The sequence below is a fragment of the Pseudophryne corroboree genome, chromosome 11 (genome assembly GCF_028390025.1).
Source record: "Pseudophryne corroboree isolate aPseCor3 chromosome 11, aPseCor3.hap2, whole genome shotgun sequence".
NCBI classification, from domain to species: domain Eukaryota; kingdom Metazoa; phylum Chordata; class Amphibia; order Anura; family Myobatrachidae; genus Pseudophryne; species Pseudophryne corroboree.
The window spans coordinates 70572109-70596296 of NC_086454.1; the positions used below are offsets into that span (position 1 = coordinate 70572109).

The 24188-nt window shown below is 42.0% G+C and overlaps 1 protein-coding gene across 1 annotated transcript in view; it reads right to left on the reverse strand.

The window, feature by feature from the left end:
* Positions 1–394: 394 nt before the first annotated feature.
* Positions 395–24188, reverse strand: part of LGR4 (leucine rich repeat containing G protein-coupled receptor 4) — a 172005-nt gene continuing 148211 nt past the window's right edge. The window contains exons 7-18 of the mRNA XM_063944411.1: positions 16991–17059; positions 16078–16149; positions 14428–14499; positions 12548–12616; positions 11081–11152; positions 10893–10958; positions 10375–10446; positions 9304–9375; positions 8744–8869; positions 6847–6968; positions 5415–5492; positions 395–3394 (exon numbers count right to left, since the gene is read on the reverse strand). Coding sequence (XP_063800481.1) covers positions 2121–3394; positions 5415–5492; positions 6847–6968; positions 8744–8869; positions 9304–9375; positions 10375–10446; positions 10893–10958; positions 11081–11152; positions 12548–12616; positions 14428–14499; positions 16078–16149; positions 16991–17059 — 2164 coding nt within the window. The 3' untranslated portion in view covers positions 395–2120. The remainder of the gene's footprint in view (positions 3395–5414; positions 5493–6846; positions 6969–8743; positions 8870–9303; positions 9376–10374; positions 10447–10892; positions 10959–11080; positions 11153–12547; positions 12617–14427; positions 14500–16077; positions 16150–16990; positions 17060–24188) is intronic.

Here is a 24188-nt window from a genome sequence, read left to right on the forward strand (position 1 = left end):
GCCCTGGTTGTTTTTAAATTCATAAAAGGCATGTTAGATTGAAGGATTAATTATTTTCTGCCATGAAATGATCATTATGGATCTTTCTTCACAGTGGTTAGGAATCCTTTAGTTTATCATGCAAAGCCTTCAAATGAGGAGTTCAGAATTGGTCCAAAATGCATCCAATTTCTGTTCCATTTAATGAGGACGTAAAAGAAACGATCTATTACGCAAATTAATTTTCAGTTGATGGTTTTATACTATGGGCCAGATGTACTAAGCTTGAAAAGTGATAAATATCACTGTGATAAAGCACCAGCCAATCGGCTCCTAACTGTCATTTTTCAAACAGCCTGTGACATGGCAGTTAGGAGCCGATTGGCTGGTGCTTTATCACAGTGATATTTATCACTTTTCAGGCTTAGTACATCTCCCCCTATGTCACCGCTGCAAATTGGTGGTTTGCGTATAACTCGGATACCGGGAGTACTGTGCATGGACAGGACCCGTTGAGTGCATGTACAGAATGGGTTCTGCAGTGTTACATGCAATGTCCCATAAGCCACTTGGAGGTATAGAGGGAGTGACAGATTTCATGTAAAAAAAAAAAAAAAGGGGGGGGGGGGGGTTTGCCACCATTTTCTGGGATATCAGAGGCCAGTGTCTGCATTTTCTGATGCAAATTTACTGGCCTCGGCTACGGATCTGAGTAAGCTGAGGGTTACTCAGCTGACCAATGTCCACGGCCGCAGCAGCTGATCACAGAAGCTTACAGGTGTCTATTTCCACAAGACGCCGCTGCGCATTAGCATAATTACACACAGCAGCTGCATGATCCACCTCTGATTCAGGCCGAATGGATATTTCTGCAACAGCTTCCCCAAATGTTTAAAAGTTATTAGTTTGCCATTTATTATTTATGATCGAAGCCTGAAGTATTTCGGCTGTCATGCCTCAGCAATGGTTCCTAGAGATTTGACGGACTATTGTACGAGTCCACAGTATTGCTGATTGAACAAGTTTGTCCATAAGAGGACTCTGTAAGCATCAATATTTTAACACCAGGCTAGTTATGACAAAAACTGAAATTAAATTGTGGCAATGTCAATAAACTCAGGATGTCATTTCAGACCAAACCACTACTCACGACCGTTGGGAAGCGTCAGGCTTACATCGACATGTATCTCCAACATCAGTCGGCAATATGCACTTTCTATTTGTAGCGCAATCTTGCTTAATGAATCATTTACACTTTTACTGTAGTATTAAGGCCTTTTAATCGTGAATGCATAATACTGTTTTATTATGCTTCTCACCTGACCGCTCTTTACATCACGTTTGTTTTGTATGAACAGCTCACTCTTGTGCTTGACTAATTTATGTATCTGCGGATGCCACATTAGCCTTATGCACGCACAATCTTCCATGTGTAGCGGCTACAGGCTTCCGCGTGCTTGGCACAGGGTGCTTCTCTGTACAGTTTGTCTAAAGCAAACTCACTCCCATATGTGTAATCTATTATACTCAGCAACTTTCAGGGCAATATCCGTCACAGGTGAATTCTTCGACAGCAAAACCAGATTAGACATACTTAGGGTGACTGTATGACATTTCTGAACAATATCCCTTCTAGGCCCTGCAGTACATTATCCTGAGTTACTAAGTACACAAGTTATTTTGCTGCAAAAAAATATCAACAGCTCTCTTCATCTAATGACATTCCGTCAAAACCTACATAGACGCAGGTGACAGACCTACACAACATACAAAAACAACTAACATAAAAGGACATTACATTGTATAAAAAGAAAGCAGGCACAGCATTACATGGATCAGAATATAGACAAACAAAACATATGCAGGTAAAATTTTGGTTTACAAATTATTTATCAGACAGTCAGTCTTTAACCTTTTGTCTCCCGCAGAGGCACAGAACTGCGTACAGAACTTCTCAGCGCAAAACACACGGTCCCATAGACAAGAAAAGGGTCTCAGTTGAGAGTCCTAAAGTCCTCTGTCCACTTCCCTTCTTATAAGTGACATGCTTATGAAAGTGCTCCCTTTGCCGATAGGTCCTTAATGATTTGTGCTTTCTGACAAATGCTATATTCATTAGAAATAGGTCCATCTGTGTGTTCTCAGTCTTTCATTCTTGGTATGTTATATGCGTAACGAACCAAAGGAAACCCACGGCTCTGGTAGAAGCAGGCTCGGCCGCAGGCTTGGACCTGGTCTGAGCTGTCCGACACAAAGGAATCTTCCTCATCTGCACAATCTGAGTGGGCAGACTGAGTACCAAAGTCCGACCAGTAGTTTTCTGACCGGTGGCAGGGCACAACTGCCAAGGCAGGGCAGCTGTGAGACTTTATTAAGTGTTTACAAGGAGGATTCTTTAGGAGAACTGACTCACAGTAGTCACACACTGAAAAGTTACCTTGTAAATGGGAATACATTCCAAAGTCGTAATAAAAATCTTGGGTCACGCATCCCCTTTGTGCGTTGGTTGCAACGGCAACAGAACCGCTTCTCTTGGTCAAGTACCACCTCAACAGCTTCCAGTCTTCCTTAAATTTGGGGTTGAAGAAAACGTACAGCACAGGGTTGAGGCAGGCTGGCAATGGGAAAAATATTAAAGTCACAGATTTCATGATCTCAGGAGTGATAGATATTGCCGTGATGAGTGGTGCAAATGAGAAGAAGGCGACAGGACAGAAGAAGATGCAGTTGGTGAAGATCAACCAAGCAACATGCTTGATCATACTGGACTCCGCGTTTTCTGAGAGGTCTTCCTTCTCCAAAGTGCAGTACAGTTTAGTATAGGTTATGACCATCACCAAAAATGCCAACGAGTTAAGAAGGACGAGGGTAACTGTGAAGCCCAACGAAGGGGTTTCTCCTGTCGGGAAAGGCAAACAGAGGGGAGAGGAGGAAAATTCTCCAACATGGAATAAAGGCAAGCATCCTGCTGCTATAGCAAGGAACAGAGCAAGAACTGAAGCAATTTGAAATTTCTTTAGATGGTGGCTCTTTTCTTTCTTAATTATATCCTTTGCTGACGAGCTCCGTTCAATGGCTGCCAAGGTCAAGAAGAAAATTGCACTTTCTGAAGAGAAAATTGCAAGGAACCCGGCCACCTTACATCCGCTGCCAGTTTCCCACCAGATGCCAAACTCTGCAAACTTTCCCCAAGAGGCTGTGTCCAGTACAGTCAAAATTCCAGTATAAATACCCATGAAGAGATTGGAGACAGATATGAGACCTATGAAGAGTTTGGAGGACGACAATGGTGAACAGGAAGCGAACATGGTCATGAGGACAATGATGTTGAAGATCAACGCTAGCAGGAAGATGAACCATACAGTGAGCCGAATCATCCAGCTGCCAAGCAGGAACTCACAGGGTTTAAAAGCACCTGAAAGGGGGATAGAAGAATGAAATCACATGTCAAATCACAAATCATGCATTTTAGCCACATAGAAAGACAAGTTTTAGTTAGAATTAACTAGACTATTTAGAACTAGAGTAAAAGTGAACATATTCTGAATTGGAACATGGGAAGTGCTAGTGACAAACCAATTAATGGAGTTTTAAGCTAGATCTGTGTCCAAAACATGGCCCAATGCCATTACAGCCTCTACTAAGCAGCATAATGGTAATAAATAGAAACCACTGAAGAATTTGGTCATTGGAATTATTTATTATCTTACAGGATTAGTAGAGGGGGATGTAGTTATGTGAGCGCCATTCACTATACCGACGCCGGGATCCCGACAGATTGCCTGCCAGACAGTCAGCAGGGACTATTCCCACTCATGGGTGTCCATGACACAAATAGAGTGGGAATAGAATCTGTGATGAACGTCGCTGGCCCCCGCCGACAATCTAAAGCTCGGGATATTGGCGTCGGTATGGTGACCGGTGGGATCCCAAACGCCGGTCACCCGAACACACCCAGTAGAGGACATAGAAAATAAGTATTTTAGTACTGGCAGTTTTACAAAATCAGTAGGACTTTTACATTTGCATATTTTCTGCGATTAATTAGGGATCTCTCTCAATCACTGAAAACAGCTGTATAACAGATTTGGGCTTTTTTTTTTTTTTTCCCCAAGACTGGTGGGTAGATTTGGGTACAGAAGTGGCTTTTGGAGACCTTTGGTATGATGGAGAGAAGCTGTACGTATTGTTTACAAATATTGAGAGACTGACGCTGGAATCCCGACAGCGGCATTTTATAGGCAGATGGAAGCCCAACACCCGTCCGGTATTCGCACTCTGTTGGTGGAAAAGAACCTGTGGCGAGGAGACTCACTGCCGGGATTCTGGCAGATGGGATGGCGCTGACTGTATACTGACAGCCGGCATCCCGTCTGCCGGTATATCATGCCGGATCCGTTGTTATTGTTGTCACCCTTCTCAGATGAGTCTTATTTATGGCTTATATTAGTCAAGAGGTAAAGGGGATATAAAAACTGCTTATATTAAGTTTCACATTTTGGTGTGCAAATCTTTTTATTACATTGCTCTGAATGAACTTAAATATCAAAGGCCATCAGCACTGCGCTTGATAAATGTACAAATTCTTTTGTTGGGTGGAAATCGCTGTGAGGCTCCCCCTCCTCCCAAATAAGGAACACTGGCACAAATATACCCTACTCTCCTCTACAGGGGCGTTTCTAGAGAGGAGGCGGCCCATGTGCAGGCGAAGGCTTGGCCCCCTCCTCTCTAGCCCGCAGCGCTGTGTAGAATCTGGGCACTAGGGTCCCTAGGGAACCCTAGCACTGTCCCAGAGTCCACAGTGCATGCGCAAATCTCCGGGAAAATGGCACGGCGGCCATTTTCCCTGTGATTTACCTACTGCGCATGCGCGAAACACTGGTAAAATGGCGCAGCGCCATTTTCCCAGTGATCTAGGCAGCGCCGCGGGACTCCGGAGGGTGTTAGTATTTCTATTAATGGGCGTAGGGTGAGCGGTGTGTGCCCCCCTTGGACCCCCGGGGGGCCTGTGTGCATAAATAAATACGCCAGTGCTCCTCTATACATTATTTCAATATTCTTGCTCTGCAAAATGGAATTTTTATGCATGCAAGAATAGGTGCACGGGTGCATTCACCCCCACTCTGTCCTACCGTCTTGCTCTGTAAACCTATGTACAACTGAATTAAGATCTGTATTTTTCACAGTTGCTAATGCTTATAAGACGTATATAATTGTATCATGCATCTCTTTGTCTTTGTGAATTCAGGTCTCTTATAAAAATGTTTACACCACAAGTTAATGATAGACCGAGGACCTACTGTATATTGTATACTAGTAGGTGCTCTTGTAATCTATACAACTTCAGACAAGAAACTACGATACATTTTAGGAAACTGGTAACAATAGTATTAAACATCCACAGAAACAAAAGCCTGACGTGCCGGGACCATTACCTGTGGATGGACTGCAGTGAACGACAGTTTGCACATGGTCTTTATCCTCTTCTGTGATCATATAATCTTCAATGGCTCCTAAGGAAGAAAAGTCACCATTACAATGTACTTCAGTAGCAATTGCTTTTAAGCCCTGTACACTGTCTCTGTAACCTACCAACACTTTTCTACAGTTATGTTCAGTTTCCCTAAGAAGTGTGACACTCTCTAAAGAACCAATCACATGCTCCATTTCATTTTTAGTGGGTGAGGAGGTGTCTTCTGATTATGCTTCTGGCTATTTAATGTTCTTAAGGTGTTAAAAAAAAAACCCTCAGTTGAAACACCTAGAGTAATTCAATGTGATTATGCTGGTGGTTTGGAAAACCCTTAACCCCCCACTAATTTGTGAATGGCTCAAAAGAATCGATCTCTACATTACACGATCAGCAATAGATATTCTGAATGTGTGCACCTGTTATTACTGGCTAAAGTGTAAGTAACCTACTGTGAGTATGTAGTTGCTGGGTACACAATGGCCGATATATCAGCCGTTTAATTGAACGGCCAATATCCAGAATTGTGCGCACATTGGCCAATGTGTAATTCCCCCCCCCCCCCCTTCCCCCAATATGTCTGTGAAGGACATCATCACATCGACATTGCAGCACAGCCAATTGCAGATATATCAGCACATCATGCTGTGTGTATGGACCACCCGTGCAGTTGCTGCAGAAGCTGCCGGTGACGGACCACACAACTGGGCAGGAATATGTAATTGCCTGCCTGGTTGTGATGTCAGGCACGACACAATAGGCCGATGATCGGTGAGTGTGTGTGTACTTACCAATCGTCAGATCTGCCCAGCTTAAGATCTACATAGCTCATCCCGTTCCCTATCATTATTCCATTGTTTTTTATAATGCTTTAATATTGTGCTTTTAGTTGTGTCTGTGTATTTAGTCACTTTTTATTGTGTTTACAATAGAAAGAACCACCAATGTCTTTATACTACTTGTCATGTAACCAATGTGTGTCAATTTCTGGAACTTAGAGATAATGTAAAGTAGAGTTCATTAAACAGTTTGTTATTTGAGGTGGATCCTCTGTTCTAGGTGGCCTTCGTCGTCATTGACCGGTATGAACTTCACCTTGGAACATTCATAAGCTGTGACGACATGCAGCTAGGTGGATCCTGTTTATTGAGTACATACAGTCAGACTGATCTGTCAGTGTGATGTTCCTTTCTTGTTTTCAGCTAAAATGTATCAACCATGATTTCGTCATCTGTAAGTAGTCCCTTCTAGATCATATTCCAATGCCTAATATGTGCAATATTTGCACTTCTGTAGTCTTGTACGGTTTAGCGTTTGTAGTAGCAGTTTGTTTATCATCCTATTTCCAGTATGTCGGTCTGACTCAGTCAATGATCTTTTGCTTTTTAATTGAATACCTTTCTCATGGTCCAGCAGTAGTTTCTGATACTTTGAAGCATCTTCTTCAACAGTTGAAGTCATGTAGGAGTCACATGCGGAAAACGCACAGCACTGATAAGCGTATGGAACAGACACGGACCTGAAGTACAAAGAAGGACACAATTGCTGTACGCACAATGCACATATAATTCTATCCATATACGTGGGGCCTTTTGGGAAATCCTGTAATTGCAGTTGTTCTGTGAAAACATCATGCAAACACAACATGACCATAAAGTGCCTCCTCTAACAGTCTCAGGGCCAGATTTAAAGTAAATTGCAACTTTGGCATACACAATGCCACTGCAGACTTGTTTCCAGAATGGAGTTACAACTATCATACTTGCCTACTCTACCGGAATGTCTGGGAGACTCCCAATTTACAAAGACCTGACTTTGGGGAATTCTTCTAGCCTCAGACACCTATCCACTTGCCCACACTGTAGGTTTAAAAGGAGGGAAAGTATGTTCTATATGGTAGATTCAGTTTCACAAATATTATGATTTGCTGGTGCAATAAATGCATATGTGGGCAACAACTAGAATACTTGTAACAAGTCTATGGGACATGCAAAGATACTATTAAAGATGCGGTGTTCAAAACTGGGCATATTTCTGAGAGGCATGGATGACTGGCACCTCCATATCACAACAGGACAAATATGGACTCCTCTAACCCTCCTTCCCATCGTTATCCAAATGATAGGCTGACAGTGTCTAGGTCGACAGGAGGTACAAAAGGTCGACATGACAATAGTCAAGTTTTGTTCACTTTTTTACAGGTTTTTCCAACTTTTGCTTGATTTGCTTTCCACGAGGACTAGAATTGGGAAATGTAACCAGCCCGAAGCGTGGCGAGCGAAGTTAGGGTACACGTTTCCACCGATTGTGATCACATATGATAAAGCCTACAAAATGACACCCTAAAACCACCCAAAACTTGTGTCGACCATTGCCACGTCGACATTACCCACCGACTACCTTTTACCTGTCGATCTTTTGTCCCTGTCGACTTCATGCATGTTGACCATATGGGGTTGACCTAATGACTGTCTACCTAGACCAGGCATACCCAACCTTGATCCTCGAGGCATACTAACAGTGCAGGTTTTAGTGATATCCAGGCTTCAGCACAGATGGTTAAATCAAAACAACTGAGGTACTACTTCAGTCACCTGTGCTCAAGCATGGATATTACTAATACCTGGACTGCTAAGTGTGCCTTGAGGACTGAGCTTGGGTATGCCTGACCTAGACACTGTAGATCTTCTATACGACATCCCTTCCCATCCTGCAAAGGGATGTATATATAAGATACACTTAACTCAAAACAAGAGTGCAAGATGTGCAAAGTCTACTTAGGTCCAACTCTAAATTAAGTCTACAGCAGTGAGTACTGCAATACAATTGTTAATACCAGTGACTCTGGGGTCTATTCATGAAGCAGTGATAAGTATGGAGATGTGAGCCAGTGGAGAAGTTGCCCATGGCAACCAATCAGCATTGAAGTAACATTTTTTATAATCTGCATAATATGCAATTGTACAGAGCAGCTGATTGGTTGCCATGGGCAACTTCTCCACAGGCTCACTTCTCCACTCTTCACTGCTTCATGAATATAATTATTTTTTTATAGAATTCAGTATACATTACACATGGTTCTCTAAATAACAGGAAAAAAACCATTATCCAAAGAGCCCCAAGTCTTCCAGTGAATAGGTCCCACACATGAATTCCAAATGACTGCATTTTATGGATCAGGGGTTTACGAGAATCTTGCAAGATCATTTAAGTAAAGTCACCTGTATTGTAATCTTGCTTGAGTTCAATCTCAATAAAAGACACTTAATATATTTACACATGGAGATGACTTACTGGAGTTTGAGAAAGTCCTTTGCGGAGAGCGAATCTTTGAATGCAGAATTCCCTGTGAGTTTCAGCTGTATTAGGGCATGAAGCCCCCCAGTTGGAAAGTTTGTCAGCTGATTAAAACTCAGGTCTCTGAAAACATCAACATGATATAAACAGATAAACATTTAAGCAAATAACCTTTGATTGCGCAACACTACCAGCAGACAGAAGAACGGAGAAACTGACAACTGGGCGCCAGGAATCTGTATTTTCATGTTCAGTAACTACAGTTTATAATACTTAGCTCTCACAACATTTATTTTTGCAAATGCCCTTGAGATTTCTTATTTCACCACAAAAATCTTAATCTGACTACAATGTACTTTCAAAGCACGGTTGTTATTTTAATGGTAAATTACATTGATTTCAGGTAATTACCCCGAGGGTCTAGGATCTTATTAAATACTTTTAGTAAGTAAATCTTAGCATAGACAGAAACGCAGAATGGAGAGAGTGGGGGAGGGAGGGATTATCTTTACAGCAGTTCTGGTGGATGAGAACGTTACATTTGATAGGCCACTTACAGTTTAGATGTTGATGTAAGAGTGGTGAAAGCTTCATTGTGAATCCGGCTGATTGAATTTCTGCTGAGATCGCTGTAACCGTTAAAAACAAACATCATTAATCTTCAAGAAAGCAGGGTTTGATTTTTTTCCCCCCCTAGTGTCCGACTACTTAGCTGCCATTACTTTCTTCATATTTTCACAACTAAAGAGTTTCTGCATGTGTGATTTTAAGTCATAGGGTGGGGGGGGGTATCCAATTATGTGCGATCCGGTCTCGATGGATCGAAACGGATGGATATCGCAATTTTTTACCTATGGGCATTATCGTGGGATCAGGGATAAGCCTGAGGCACCCAAAACAAACTGCGATAAGTGCCAGTATCGGGGAGAGTCGCGCACCACATCAGGGCTAATAGCATAGCCCCCGGCAATACATTTACCCATGGTCATTGACAGCGGGTAACTGGATACCTGCTGAATGCCTAAGTTTATGCAAATAACCTTATCTGGGCGTAAAGATCAACGGTGCCCTGCAAACCTTATACCAACCAATTAAATATCAGAAGCCCAGTGTAGTCAGACATATGGCCAGTACACACGGCGAGAGATGTGTGCTGAGAGATCTAGCACAGACCACTCGGCACACATCTCTCCCCCTGCTCAGCACACAGCGAGATGTGTGCTGAGCGAGGGGGGGAGACACGGGAGGGCGGGAAGACCGCTCATTTCGCCCAGCGGTGAAATTAACGATCTCACTAGATTTTACATGCATGCCAAATCTAGAGCCGGCACCCTACACACGGAGAGATCTGTGCGTCAGATTGTTTCGAATTTAAGCACGGATCTCTTCGCGTGTAAGACCCTATAGCCTTTAAGTCCTATTGGTTAGCATATCCGCACACTTTGTATCAGGTTAAAAAAAAAAACCTTCATATAAGAAAACAAGCCATTACCTCAATTACAATACCTGCAATAGCAGTAGGAATTAGGTAAATCCTTTTCTTTAAGGACATTTTGTGATAGTAAAAAAACAACGACAAAAAAAAACCCAGAAGCAAATACAATCAATTGTAAACAGTATATACTTACAGAACACGTAAAGATGTCAGGCCTTGTAAAGACTCGTTTTGAACCTCTGTGATTTGATTATGTTGCAAGTAACTATAAAAAAAGCCAAAGAAGCTAGTTAAAACTATAAATACTAACAGGCGATTAAAGATAATTACAGACCAAACGAATGACACCCATGTTTCATATAGATTATATACCATATAAAACTAAACAAAATGCTACATCAGGACTCACAGCAAGTATTCACAAGGGTTTATTTATACATGTTTAAGAAAGCCTTAATTAAAAATATTAAGTTCATACTGAGCTGCACAGCCAACTGTTACCAGCACATAAAAAAATAAGTAGTGGTGTTTTTACCCCATACTGCCCACCTTAGCCAGTCAACAGCAGATCAGATAACCTGACTGATAAGAGGAGCAATTTGGACGGGTTTTTTTTACTCCTGGGGAAGGTGGTGTTTATAGCATCTTATTTTACTTTTCTTGTGTTTAACCATTTCATTACCTGACAAGAACCTAAGTACTGTTACTTACACTTCCTCCAATGAACTGCATCCTTTCAATCCGTTCAACGTTGTAATCTCATTGTAGGAAAGGTCCCTGGTTGGCAGAGGAGAGATCAGTTAATAAAGCCTTGGACAAGACTAAAGCATATAAGTAATTAAAAAAACAAAACAATTAAAACAAAAACAAAGAAAACAACGTTACCAACATGGACTTACAAAGATCGAAGCATCTTTTGCTCCTGGCATAAGTTCAGTGGGATGCTTTTTATCTTGGTGCCTGTCAGGGTCCTGTACAACATACAAATAATGTATTAGAAATCTTACCTCTAGATCTAGCATGAAGGATCAGAAGCAGATGGCGATACACGAGTATTCAGTAATTGCATTCTTGTTTATACATCTAAGTAACATTTATGTCCTCCCTATTTGTTAGTCCACTGACTTGCAGCTTCCTGCAGTTGAGAGGTCACTTGTAGCCATCTGCCATAATGCTAAGCCAACCATTACAGAGATACGGTTTACCATCCCTGTGCTAAGCACACTAGGTCTACTAGCAGGGTTGCAATATGCCCTTGTTTTCCCTAAACCAGTCTACTCGCACTTTTCACCCCCCCCGGGACCATCTCTGGTTGTACTGATAATGCATAAGCAGATATAGGTTGCAATGTTCCCAAAGATGTCCCTTCAGCATCCGTCAGTAACCGCAGCCCTGGCATGCACTTAATGACTTGCACATGGCGCCTTGTGAATGCCATCATGCCTCCACTCATAATTATAGAGGTTCTTCCAACATTAGTCATTGGCAGACCAGGAATGGATACACGTAATCCAGCTATTTGTACACTTTTGAATGCTAACATTACAATAATTGGCCATACAGAATCATATAGATTTCAATGTATTTGCTGAAAGATTCAGTATGATGGTAAAGGACTAAGGGCCTGATTCAGAAAGGGTCACAGGCTTGATGCAGTACACAGACTCACGAATATCGGGAATCTGCGGCTGCGCAAGGTCCGTTCTGCACATGCACAGAACGGGCCTTTGCGATGTCGCCCATATTTCCCCTTCCGACGCACCCGTTTTCTGGGAGGGGAGAGAGACATGGGTCTGCGTGTCATCAAGCAGACTTCCTGGCCTCGCAGACCCCCCCCCCTTCCATTGGTCAGCTGTGTAATCCGAATCATACACGGATGGCCATCTGCGTGAACGTCAACCGATGTTGGCCCCCAGATTGAGACGTCGATCGCAGTGCTGGGATCGCAGCTACATGCAGGAGGTGTCTCTCTTATACTGAGACATCTCCTGCATGTTCCTCCTTAAAATCGGATGGAAATTCTAAGTGGTTTACAAGCAGCACTGAATTTCCATCCATCTCTGAATGAGGTCCTAAGCAAACTCCTAATACAGCAGGCATCACCACCAACTGTGCCCAGTTTCCAGGTTTAATCCCAGGTTTTAAAGACGTATCCCTGGAAATGTGAAAAATTTTCATTATTAGCCAACTACACAGTGATATTCCTTCTATTCTGTATATTGTATTGCTCTCTAGTTGCATTATAGTATAAACAAAGTATTACATGGCATATTTAAACTGACAAAGATTCTTAGAAAAAAAAGTAGTTTATGACCGTTTTCTGCGTGCCCAAGACGGCGGCTAGAATCCCACTAACAAATACTCACAGGCTTTCAAGGTTAACTGTTCCCGTCAAATTTGGAAACCACTGAATATCAGATGCTCCTCGTATTATCCTGTAAAAAAAAAAAAGGGGGGTGCTTCAGTAAGATTATTCAGTAATATCTGAAAATAGAATGTTACTAAGCTAATTCAAAAGTAAATAAAAAAATAATGCCTATTAAAAAATTATTGGAGACAGGTCCTCATAATGTGATAAGGTCTGGGGTGTTTATCATGAATCAGTACTTTCACACGTCTCATAGTGAGTGTGAGCTGTCAAGATAAATTATGTAGGTAGTGGTACAGAGCTTTAGCGATACTTCTAGTTAAGCACCTTATCACCAAGCTAGTGATTAACTTATATGTAGTAACAAAGATCTAACTTGTGTGTTTGGTCATGGACAGATGATTTTGGGAAGCAATGTTTTAACTTGCAGCCACACTTGTGTGAGCAAAACGATTTCCATGCTAACAGACCACCACATGCAAACAGTCTGCTCGTAAATTTAAAGAATCATAGGAAGAGGACGGGGATTCAATTGTGTTATCACGGCCGCAGCTCCAGTTTAAAGTAAGCAAGCTACTCAATTGATTGTGTTTCTGGGCACGGGTGCCCTTCACTTATCGCTCAAAATGTAGGCGATTTCGCACTTAAAAGGGAGAGCTACAACGCCCAAGTGCTGGGCATGATGCGGTTAAGGTACCCAAAAGCCCTACTTTGGGCGTATTTCTGCTCACAGCTCAGGAGGGTGTGAGCAGAAATCCGCGGTAAGTGATGGGTGCCCATGGCAGCGGTGTGTAACGGGATGTAGGCAGCCGGGATCCAGGCAGACAGCATCCCAACGCAGAATGCCAGTGAGGAAGGGTGGGGGGGGGCGGGGGGGAGAGAACAGTCTTCCGAATGCCAGTCACATGACTACATACCATCCTAGACGGGTCTGGGACTGAGGGTCGGCAGCACAAAGGTCGACACACCTTAGGTCGACGCCAATTGGTCGACACCTTAGGTCGACATGGACAAAAGGTCGACAGGAACAAGGTCGACATGGAAAAAGGTCGACATGAGTTTTTTATGTTTTTTTGGTGTCGTTTTCTTCGTAGAGTGACCGGGAACCCCAATTAGTGCACCGCTTCGCTCGCCATGCTTCGGGCATGGTGCCTACGCTTCGCTCGGCACACTTTACCGTTCCAATCGTAGTCCACGTGGATCGTTAAGTATGAAAAGGTTCAAAAAAAGAAAAAAATCGTGAAAAACTCATGTCGACCTTGTGTCCAAGTCGACCTTTTGTCCATGTCGACCTAAGGTGTGTCGACCAATTGGTGTCGACCTAAGGTGTGTCGACCTTTGTGCTGTCGACCTGGAGTCCGGATACCATCCTAGACACAGAGGTAGGGAGTTCTTTTCATGACATCCAGTTAGTAACAAGTCTATAACATCTAGTTAGTAATAGGTCTATAAGATGGATCAGCAGAAGAGAAAATAATTGAATTGTTCTAGAATAAAATAAGTTAGGTGGAATGTTCTACTCTAATGATTGGCTTCTAGATGAACTTTAAAGAAGGATTTTGGAACGCTCATCGTTTAAATCCCATTATTTAAAGCTCTCACAAACCCTCAACAGGAGTTTCTTTAGCCCACAAGTGGAGCATAAATGCCAACAACTGACATTTGTACACAGTGTGATAGTGTGTGATACGGCAGTACCTGCATCAGCAAGGCATTTTCAAAGCCCAACTACATTTTAATGTTTTTATTTAACCTTTTTAGAGGTCAGTGGGTCAGAGTACAGTTAAGCAGTGTAATTATAGAAAGCAGCCAGAGCCACTACCGCTGTGTCAAGTATCTCACTTCACACATTCTACTAAAGGCTAGACAAGTACTTACAAGAAGCGAAGGTCTGATAAGTTTTGAAAAGCTGAATTCCCGACAAAAGACAATGGATTATCGTACAATTGTCTAAGAGAATAAAAAAAGAAAAGGACAAACTGTTAGTTATATTGTTCAATGAGAGTATAGGTCAGCGTGGACCTGTATTAGGAGGGACAAAGCATCATCACTGGACTAAATACCACCAACTAATTCATTTAAGAAATGTTAACGCGGATTATTCAACTACTGAACATACAGAAAATCTAAAAAAACAAACTACTGTTTAAAGCGGGGGGGGGGGGGGGGGGGGGGGGATTCATCAAGAGACCTAAATTGGAGAGAGATAAAGTACCATCCAAAGGGCTCCTAACTCATTTCTTTAACACACTGTAAATATAGGAGCTGATTGGATGATACTATATCTCTCTCTAAGCCTTGATACATCTCCCTCTATGACTTAACCACACAAAATGTAGTAGCATACACTTTTCCTATCAATTGCTGAAATGATACATGGCCACGTGTAAATAACAATGAACCCAATATGAGAGGTTGTACAGTAGCGACAACAGCGAGAGTGCAGTCAGACAACCCTTTACCGCACCAGGAGAGAGATGGAATTTCTACCATTGTCTACTATCTTAGAAATCCACAAGTGGGAAATATGGGCCAGCTTGGCCAGTTTCTGATAAGCCCTGGTGCCTCATATGTTGCTTCACACTAGAACCAGATGGACCAAACTCTGGGGTCAATTCATGAAGTAGTGAAAAGTATGGAGAAGTGAGCAAGTGGAAAAGTTGCCCATGGCAACCAATCAGCCGCTCTGTATAATTTTATAGTATGCAAATGATAATCAATGCTGATTGGTAACCATGGGCAACTTCTCCACTCTTTTCACTGCTTCATGAATAGATACCTCAGAGAGAATGGGCTACATAAGTTTGCTGAGGAAATAGCCAGTTGACCGCTCTACATTTTATACAATTTGATACCTACCACCAAAAGGGAATATGTGATGGAAAGTTTTGGAAAGCATGATAGGAACGGATATGTCAGCCTCTGTGTTGCAGTAATATTTATATAGTTTGATAGTTACTACCACACTTCTCACAATTTGTGCAAATCTGAACAGTTGAAACGGCCAAAGAAGGACAGTAAAAGATAATTGTTATCAACATCACAATACCCTAAAACAACTTAATACAATTCTACAATACCATTTTCTTTTTGGAGGTTCCAAACAACAGGTTGTATTCCCTTGTACTATACATCTAGGCATACCTAATAACATCAAGCATACAAAAATACTTGCCCATGCTGAAGATCAAAATAATGTTCGAGTCTATCAAAATTACCCATGTTTTGGCTGATGCCATAACCCTTCTCTATTGGCTCACATCCCCCTTTTTGGACAACAAAAATCAGGACTATGGCTGGAATATCTGGACATTTGGTAGAGATATCCATTTTGGCCAATAAAATCTCGACTATGCCATGAAAATCAGGAATTTTTGTAGGCATCCATTTAGGAACTATTGAAAACTTTGTTAGAAAAATAAATTAAACTAAAAAAATCCAAATCAATTTGGGTTACAAAAATAAAGTTGATGTGGTACATGTATGAATTACACCACTATAGCTTGTAATCCAAATAACGTAACTTACATGCTTTTTAGCAGTGGATTCTTCTCAAATGCGCCATCGGGGATAGTTGAAATGGAATTACTGTGGAAGCCTCTAAACCAAACAAAATAAACCAAAGTAACAGTTTAAATATTATAAATGCAATGAAATTCATTATTTTACAATTTGCAAGCTGTTGAGTTTGTATTTGTTTTTTCTACAGTCCAAACAATAAACTGGTAGTCTAGTTGACCGTTGACTAAATGGACCCATTTGTGTGGTGGAGAATTCAGACAATAAAACTCCAAAAGGGCAGGTGCTGATGAGATTCCCACCCCAGCCCAGTGTGGAGTTTGTATATTCTCCCTCTGCTTGAATGGATTCCTCCAAGTACTCCAGTTTCATCCCACAATCCAAAAACATAATTAGCTCTTAATAAAAATCAACCCTAGTGTGTAATTGTGTAGATGTGGTATATAGGGATGTAGTTATGTGACCGGTGGTCAGGAGACCGCCGGTCACAATACCGACGCCGGGATCCCGCCCCCTGTCAATCCCAACAGTCGGCATGCCGACTGTCAGGGACTATTCTAACTCGTGGGTGTCCACGACAGCCATAGAGTGGGAACAGAACCTGTGGCGAGCGCAGTGAGCCCACAAGGGGCTTCGTTGCGCTCCCCCCCTCGCTGGGCATCTAAAAGCCGGTATCCTGGCGTCGGTATGGTGACCGGCAGTCACACCTACCCAATCAGTATATAATATATATTGTAAGCTCCATTGGGGCCAGTGACTGCTATGAATATTCTCTGTCAAAGTGCTGCGGAATACGTATGTGCTATATAAATAACTGGCAATAAATAATTATTAACTATTCTCTGTTCATTGCTATGTGACATTGTATAAATAATCAATAACTACCAAGCTTTATGAGCAAAGAAAACCAAACCATACTTACAGTTCTTTTAAATTGCACAGGGACTTTATGACATCTGGGAAATCCATAAGGTTGTTATAATTAAGGTCCCTAAAATAAAAAAAATAAAAAGTAAAATTATTTTGTATGCAATAAATCACAACCATAAAGTATTATCTTAATTTTGAATATCATTACTTTCTATCTTGACAAAGCATAACACATTGGGCGGTATTCAATTCTTTTCACCCCCTATCACACCCGTTCTGTTTCTGCCCTCAGGGGCGTGGTATCATTTCAGCTCGCTACTCCTGGGGTAGTGAGGCACCCAACCCTTCACACAGCTAAACCAGATTACTATGGGCGCGATATGCGCGGTAACGAGGATCATTTTAGAAAGGAGATTGGGTGTGATATATCATTTGAACACCGCCATTGTGTCTAAAATAATAGAACACATGGTCAGACTTCCAGTAACAACTATAAATTACACTCCCCCCCTTCATGCTATTTTTAATTGGGACGCCAATGTCAGACAGCGGAATCTAAAAAAAAAAAAAAAGAAGTTTTCACTTTGTAAGCTCCTTGATAAGCTGAGAATGGCCACTGTGCTTTAATTCAGCAATACTAGATTTATTCGTACCATGTGAATATAAATGAACTTGAAACCATAAAGAATTTTGTGCCTTTGATTGGTTCGGGTTAGCATACATATAAATGGATTTGTCTTGACTGGTAAAAAAAACAAAAACAAAAAAACAAACAAACAATCAAGCAAACAAACAAACAAACAAACATCATATGGTTCCCGGTTGCACATATTAACAATGAAAGACAGCATATTAACAATGAAAGACAGCATATTACTGAACTGCAGTGAAATATCAGGATCAGTACTATCACTCCAGAACATTATAGCCAGCTGGACCCCGATGCATATCTTGTAGGAGAGCAACCTCATTGGATAGGATACTGGGACTACACTCATTTGAGATACTATATTATCACTAGTTCTTCCCCCACCATGTAGGAGTTCACCAATTCCTTGGACGTATCTACAAAGCAATACTGTCAAGCGGTCAGTCACTCTGTGTCTGCTATGTTCAATATCGTATATATCAACATATCGTAGTGAACCAGATTGAACATAGCAGACACAGAGTGACTGACAGCTTGACAGTATTGCTTTGTAGATACGTCCAAGGAATTGGTGAACTCCTACATGGTGGGGGAAGAACTAGTGATAATATAGTATCTCAAATGAGTGTAGTCCCAGTATCCTATCCAATGAGGTTGCTCTCCTACAAGGGGTTCACTACGATATGCCGGCGGTCGGGCTCCCGGCGACCAGCATACCGGCGCCGGGAGCCCGACCGCCGGCTTACCGACAGTGTGGCGAGCGCAAATGAGCCCCTTGCGGGCTCGCTGCGCTCGCCGCGCCACACTATTTTATTCTCCTTCCAGGGGGGTCGTGGACCCCCACGAGGGAGAATAAGTGTCGGTATGCCGGCTGTCAGGATCCCGGCGCCAGTATACTGTGCGCCGGGATCCCGTCAGTCGGCATACTGAAGACCACCCGTTCAATCATTCCCCATCTTAATGACAACTTGCTCCCATGAATCAATTTATTTAGTCAAGTGCAAACATAGAAACATAGAATTTGTCGGCAGATAAGAACCACTTGGCCCATCTAGTCTGCCCCTTTTTTTTTTTTTTTAATATTTTTTTATCTCTAACCTTATTTGATCCTTATTTCTTTGTAAGGATATCCTTATGTCTATCCCATGCATGTTTAAATTGCTCTACTGTCTTAGCCTCTACCACCTCTGATGGGAGGCTATTCCACTTGTCCACTACCCGTTCTGTGAAATAATTTTTCCGCAAATTTCCCCTGAACCTCCCCCCCTCCAGTCTCAGTGCATGTCCTCGTGTCCTTTTGCTTCTCTTCATTTGGAGAATGTTTCCCTCCTGGACTTTGTTGAAACCCTTGATATATTTGAAAGTTTCTATCATGTCCCCCCTTTTCCCTTCTCTGCTCCAAACTATACATATTGAGATTTCTTAGTCTTTCTGGGTATGTTTTGTGATGTAGGCCATGCACCATTTTAGTTGCCCTCCTTTGTACAGTTTCTAATGTATTAATATCCTTTTGAAGATATGGCCTCCAGAACTGAATACAGTATTCTAGATGAGGCCGTACCAATGACCTATACAGTGGCATTATTACTTCTTTCTTTCTGCTGCTGATTCCTCTCCCAATGCAGCCAAGCATCTGACTAGCTTTCCTGATTGCCTTGTTACATTGCTTACCTGCCTTTAAGTCATCTGAAATAGTAACTCCTAGATCCCTTTCCTCCTCAGTAGTTTCCAGTTTAGTGCCATTAATACTGTATTTAGCTTTAGGATTTTTGAGACCCAAGTGCATGATTTTGCATTTTTTGGCATTAAACTGTAATTGCCAGACTCTTGACCATTCCTCTAGTCTACCTAGATCCTCAATCATTTGTTTTACCCCACCTGGTGTCTACCCTGTTGCATACCTTTGTGTCATCTGCAAAAAGGCATACTTTCCCTTTAATGCCATTTGCAATGTCACCAATAAATATATTAAAAAGCACTGGTCCAAGTACAGATCCCTGGGGTACTCCACTGGTAACATTTCCCTCCTGTGAATGCACTCCATTTACCACAACTCTCTGTTTTCTATCCTTCAACCAAGATCTTATCCATTCAATAATCCTAATATCCAATCCCAAACTTTCAAGTCTATTTAGCAGTCTGCGATGTGGAACTGTGTCAAAAGCCTTACTAAAGTCTAGATAAACTATATCCATGGCTCCACCTTTATCCATCACTTTAGTCACACAATCAAAAAAGTCAATAAGATTTGTTTGACATGATCTCCCCCCAGTGAATCCATGCTGTTTGGGATCCAGTAAATTGCCGGATTTGAGATAATCTACAACTCTTTCTTTTAAGAGTGTTTCCATCAATTTCCCTACTACTGATGTAAGACTCACTGGTCTGTAGTTGTTTGCCTCTTCCTTGCTTCCACTTTTGTGCAGTGGGACTACGTTTGCTCTTTTCCAGTCCCCTGGAATTACTCCTGTAGCTAATGACTGGTTGAATAATTCTGTCAATGGTGCTACCAGCACCTCTTTAAGTTCTTTTAGTATCCTTGGATGTATCCCATCTGGCCCCATAGATTTGTCCACTTTCAGCTTTGAGAGTTCTGTTAGGACATTCTCCTCTGTAAATGTACTTGTTTCATTTTCCTGAATATCCCTGCAACTTAACTGTGGCCCCTTCCCCTCTCTTTCAGTAGTAAATACTGAGCAAAAATAATCATTAAGATGATCTGCTATTAAATTGTCTCCTTCAGCAAGACTCCCAGTGTCCGTCTTTAGTTTTATAATTCCGCCTTTTGTTTTTCTCTTTTCGCCTATATACCTAAAAAAAGTTTTGCCTCCTTTACCCACTGACTGGGCCATTTTCTCCTCCGCTTGTGCCTTTGCACATCTGATAACCTTCTTTGTCTCCTTCTGTCTAACAAGATATATCTTTTTGTCTTCATTATTTTGTGTCTGCTTATATTTCCTAAAAGCCATCTTTTTTGCTCTCACAATATTTGCTACTTCTTTTGCAAACCACACTGGCTTCCTTTTCCTTGTGTTTTTCCTAACAGTTTTGATACAAAGGTCTGTGCCTTCAATATTGCACATTTGAATGTTTCCCACCTCTCCAAACACTCCATGGAAAGTTTGGTAGCTGAGTAACACACAGCCTTTGACACATACTCTTTTAAATAGTGCTTTATTTGTAGCCTATACAAAGTTATCTGAAGCCCTGACTTAACAGGTAGGTCTTTAGTCAGTCAATGACTTGGCTGTGCCAATATCACAATGGCAATAAAAGAGCAGAGCAGTCACGGTGTTTCACCTGATAAAGCCCATTCCAAACACAAATAGATTATTAAGGACAAAGTGCTTCTGACTCTCGGCATACAGTACATGCTGACTTTTCACCAACACAAGCAAAAGGTGCATTATGCTTAAAGGGACAATGTTGAAATATTTTAAATATTTTTTTTTTTTTATAATGAACTGCCTCTAACAACTGACAACCTGCACAGGTAAAAGGTCGCTCACTGTTAATTTTGGCTGGACCCCATACCCCTTTTTCAACCATTTTTTTGTGTGGAGCACAGGTGGCTAGTGTGTATTTGTTTGTGACTTTCATGGTATAATAGACAGGGGCCTTGGTGGGGAGGGCAAAGCTGCAGCTCCATGGGTCTTTACGTTTGTTCATCAGACACCTACAGCCCAGGGGATCTGGAAGAGCCCTAAAGGGCCCCATACACTACTACGACATGTCAGACAGATATTTCACGGGCGATCACCCCCGGCAGAGGCAGGATCGCCAACGATACATCATATGCTGTCCTATTGCATACGATGCATCTTGGGCCATCCTGGGTGATCCCAGCCACGCCTGCGGGTTCGGACCAGATTGAATGTGCAGCACATTCAATTTGGAGGATCCGATCCGATGCTCACGGGAACGTGCATCGGAACTGAAACGCCTCCAAAATGCACGATTTCATCTGATCAATCGGGCCGAATGCCCGAAAACGGATGAAATTGGGCCCTTAACACTCGTTAGCACACAGCTGGTAGTTTGTAGGAAGTTAAAGATCACACCGCTGTTTTGGCCCCTCCTCCATTAGAGGCACCAGCCGTAACGGTCAAGTGGAGAGTGATTATAAGGAATGACCGATCTCTCACTACTGGTTAATGAAGTTTGTTTTTTTGTTTTTTTGTTTTTGGGGGGGGGGGGGGGGGGGGCGGCTACTGTCCGCCAAAAGTTCAAGTTTTACTACCTTTAAGTTTGCCACCCCCGCTGTGCCACCTCCTGCACAGCTATAATCTAAAGTACACAAACTGCGTTGTAGTTTTATCATTTTTTTTTTTTTTACAGCTTTTATGATGCAAGAGCCTGCTTCCTAGGAATCAAATTGATAACATATGGCAATGGTTGCATTTATAATGTCTATCAATGATCTACACCAGGGGTGGGGAACTTTTTTTCTACCAAGGGCCATTTGGATATTTATAAAATTTATAAAATCCTTCGGGGGCCATACAAAAATCATCAACTTAAAAATTAGCCTGCCCCCAGTAGTTATGCCCCTTAGTTGTAGTGCCAGATACACAAATGCCGCCACAGTGCCAGATACACAAATGCCGCCACAGTTCCAGATATACATTGTCCCACACATACTCACCCCCACCCCCGCCTCTCCTGCCTCTTAGTGCTCCGTCTAGCGGCCCCTGATCTACACCATAAATATACAAGTATTTATCAAACAATTTTGTCCTTAAAATATATGGAAACTACTGTCTTTGTAGGTTTAAGGGCAGAATTAAGTGTGGCTGGAATGTAACAGGAGAGATCAGGAGCACCTCCTGCTTCTGGTCCCCTAACCCTTGCATGAGCCATCACCATAGTTTTCCATGGGGACGGTATGCAACAAGATCCACAAAGCAGTTCTTACAAGTATGGGCGAACGCCATCTACAGATGACTTTAGCCTGCTAACTTCAGTAAAGCAGCCCTGCCAGGAAGGGATCTTGTGAGCCCTCTCAGGAGGCCTGAAGGTGATCCTGATTTCAGTCATGCTGATTTCTGCATTGCGCAGCTGATAGCCGCACATTTACAGTCGCTTACCCGGGGCCTGAAGTCGGAACTAAAGTGATCACGTATGCAATCATTTTACTTTCCGATGATCACTGGGAAAGGCTCTTCTGGGTGTTTGTCCCGACAACTTCGATTAATACATTCCCCGTCATATGCGGCAATAAGGATTATTCATTTTCAGGGGCTGGGCGCATTTTTAAATAAATATGCCCCTAGAACACAATTTATTCTTCTAAAATCAGCCTACAGACACAGGAAAGCAATTGCTAGTGGTAGGACAGAAATTTTAAGTTCTGTTTTTTTTCTTTATATTGGCGAGTGTGTTGCTTTAAACATCCTTTTAAAACATAGGGGAATGGCTGGCATGTTAACAAAATCAGTGGTATTCTTTATCCCCTAGCTAGACCACAGTATTTGTCTTTCCATCTTTAATTACTTCCTTCAGTATGCAATTTATATCTGATCCAGCAAAACAACGGACAGAGGGTCAGCTCAGTTCAGGCCAACAGCTTTGTGCGTGCTGTACGGCTTTGCAAAGAAACAAATGCAGGAACACAAGCAAACTTTTCACTAGTTTCATAACAAGACTTTCAAAAACGACCAACTAAAGACCAACAAAAAACAAACAAAAACACGACAACTTTGCATTGAACATATTATATATAGCTGTAAGCATGTGACAAACATGAATAACTACACTGTACAAAGAAATTTCGTCACAATATAAAAAACGGCCTTTCTAGTATGATTGGACGGTGGCTTGGATATACAGTAGTTTATACGAATCAATGGCTGGTTCTTCCAACCCAATCAGATGATTTGGCGTGTTATTGTGGCTGGACCCCTACCAGTAGTTTCGGGATTGGCATGAAATACCTCCAATCAAAATTCCGACGTTCAAAATCCCGACACCAATTGACCGATGGTCAAAATCCCGACAAGGTCAAAATCCCGACATGGACAAAATACCGACATTTAAAATGCCGACATTTAAAATGCCGACATTTAAAATGCCGACATGCATTTTTGTTGTTTTTGTGTGTGTATGTCGACATAAGTCAACATGGATACCATATAAAGTGTACCGCTGCGCTCGCCATGTTTCGGGCACGGTGCCTCGCTGCGCTCGGCACACTATTATATTCCCCCTCCAGGTCCTCTGGGATGGTAAAGTATGAACAAGTCGGTTTCAATGAAAAAAAATCATGAAAAACTCATGTCGGTATTTTGACCTGTCGGCATTTTACATGTCGGTATTTTGACCTTGCCGGTATTTTAAATGTCGGTATTTTGTCCATGTCGGGATTTTGACCATCGGTCAATTGGTGTCGGGATTTTGAATGTCGGGATTTTGATTGGAGGTAAACTGACTGCATCCCGTAGTTTCATTGTGAACTCAAATTTTATGAGGCCAAATATTTACGATGGTGAGCGTGCCTTAAGGACAAACAGGGGTGAAGGATATAAGGGGAATGAAACTTGGGTGAAGATGTGAAAAGAACGGAGAAATGAGCCAGTGGAGAGGTGGTCTATGGCAACCAATC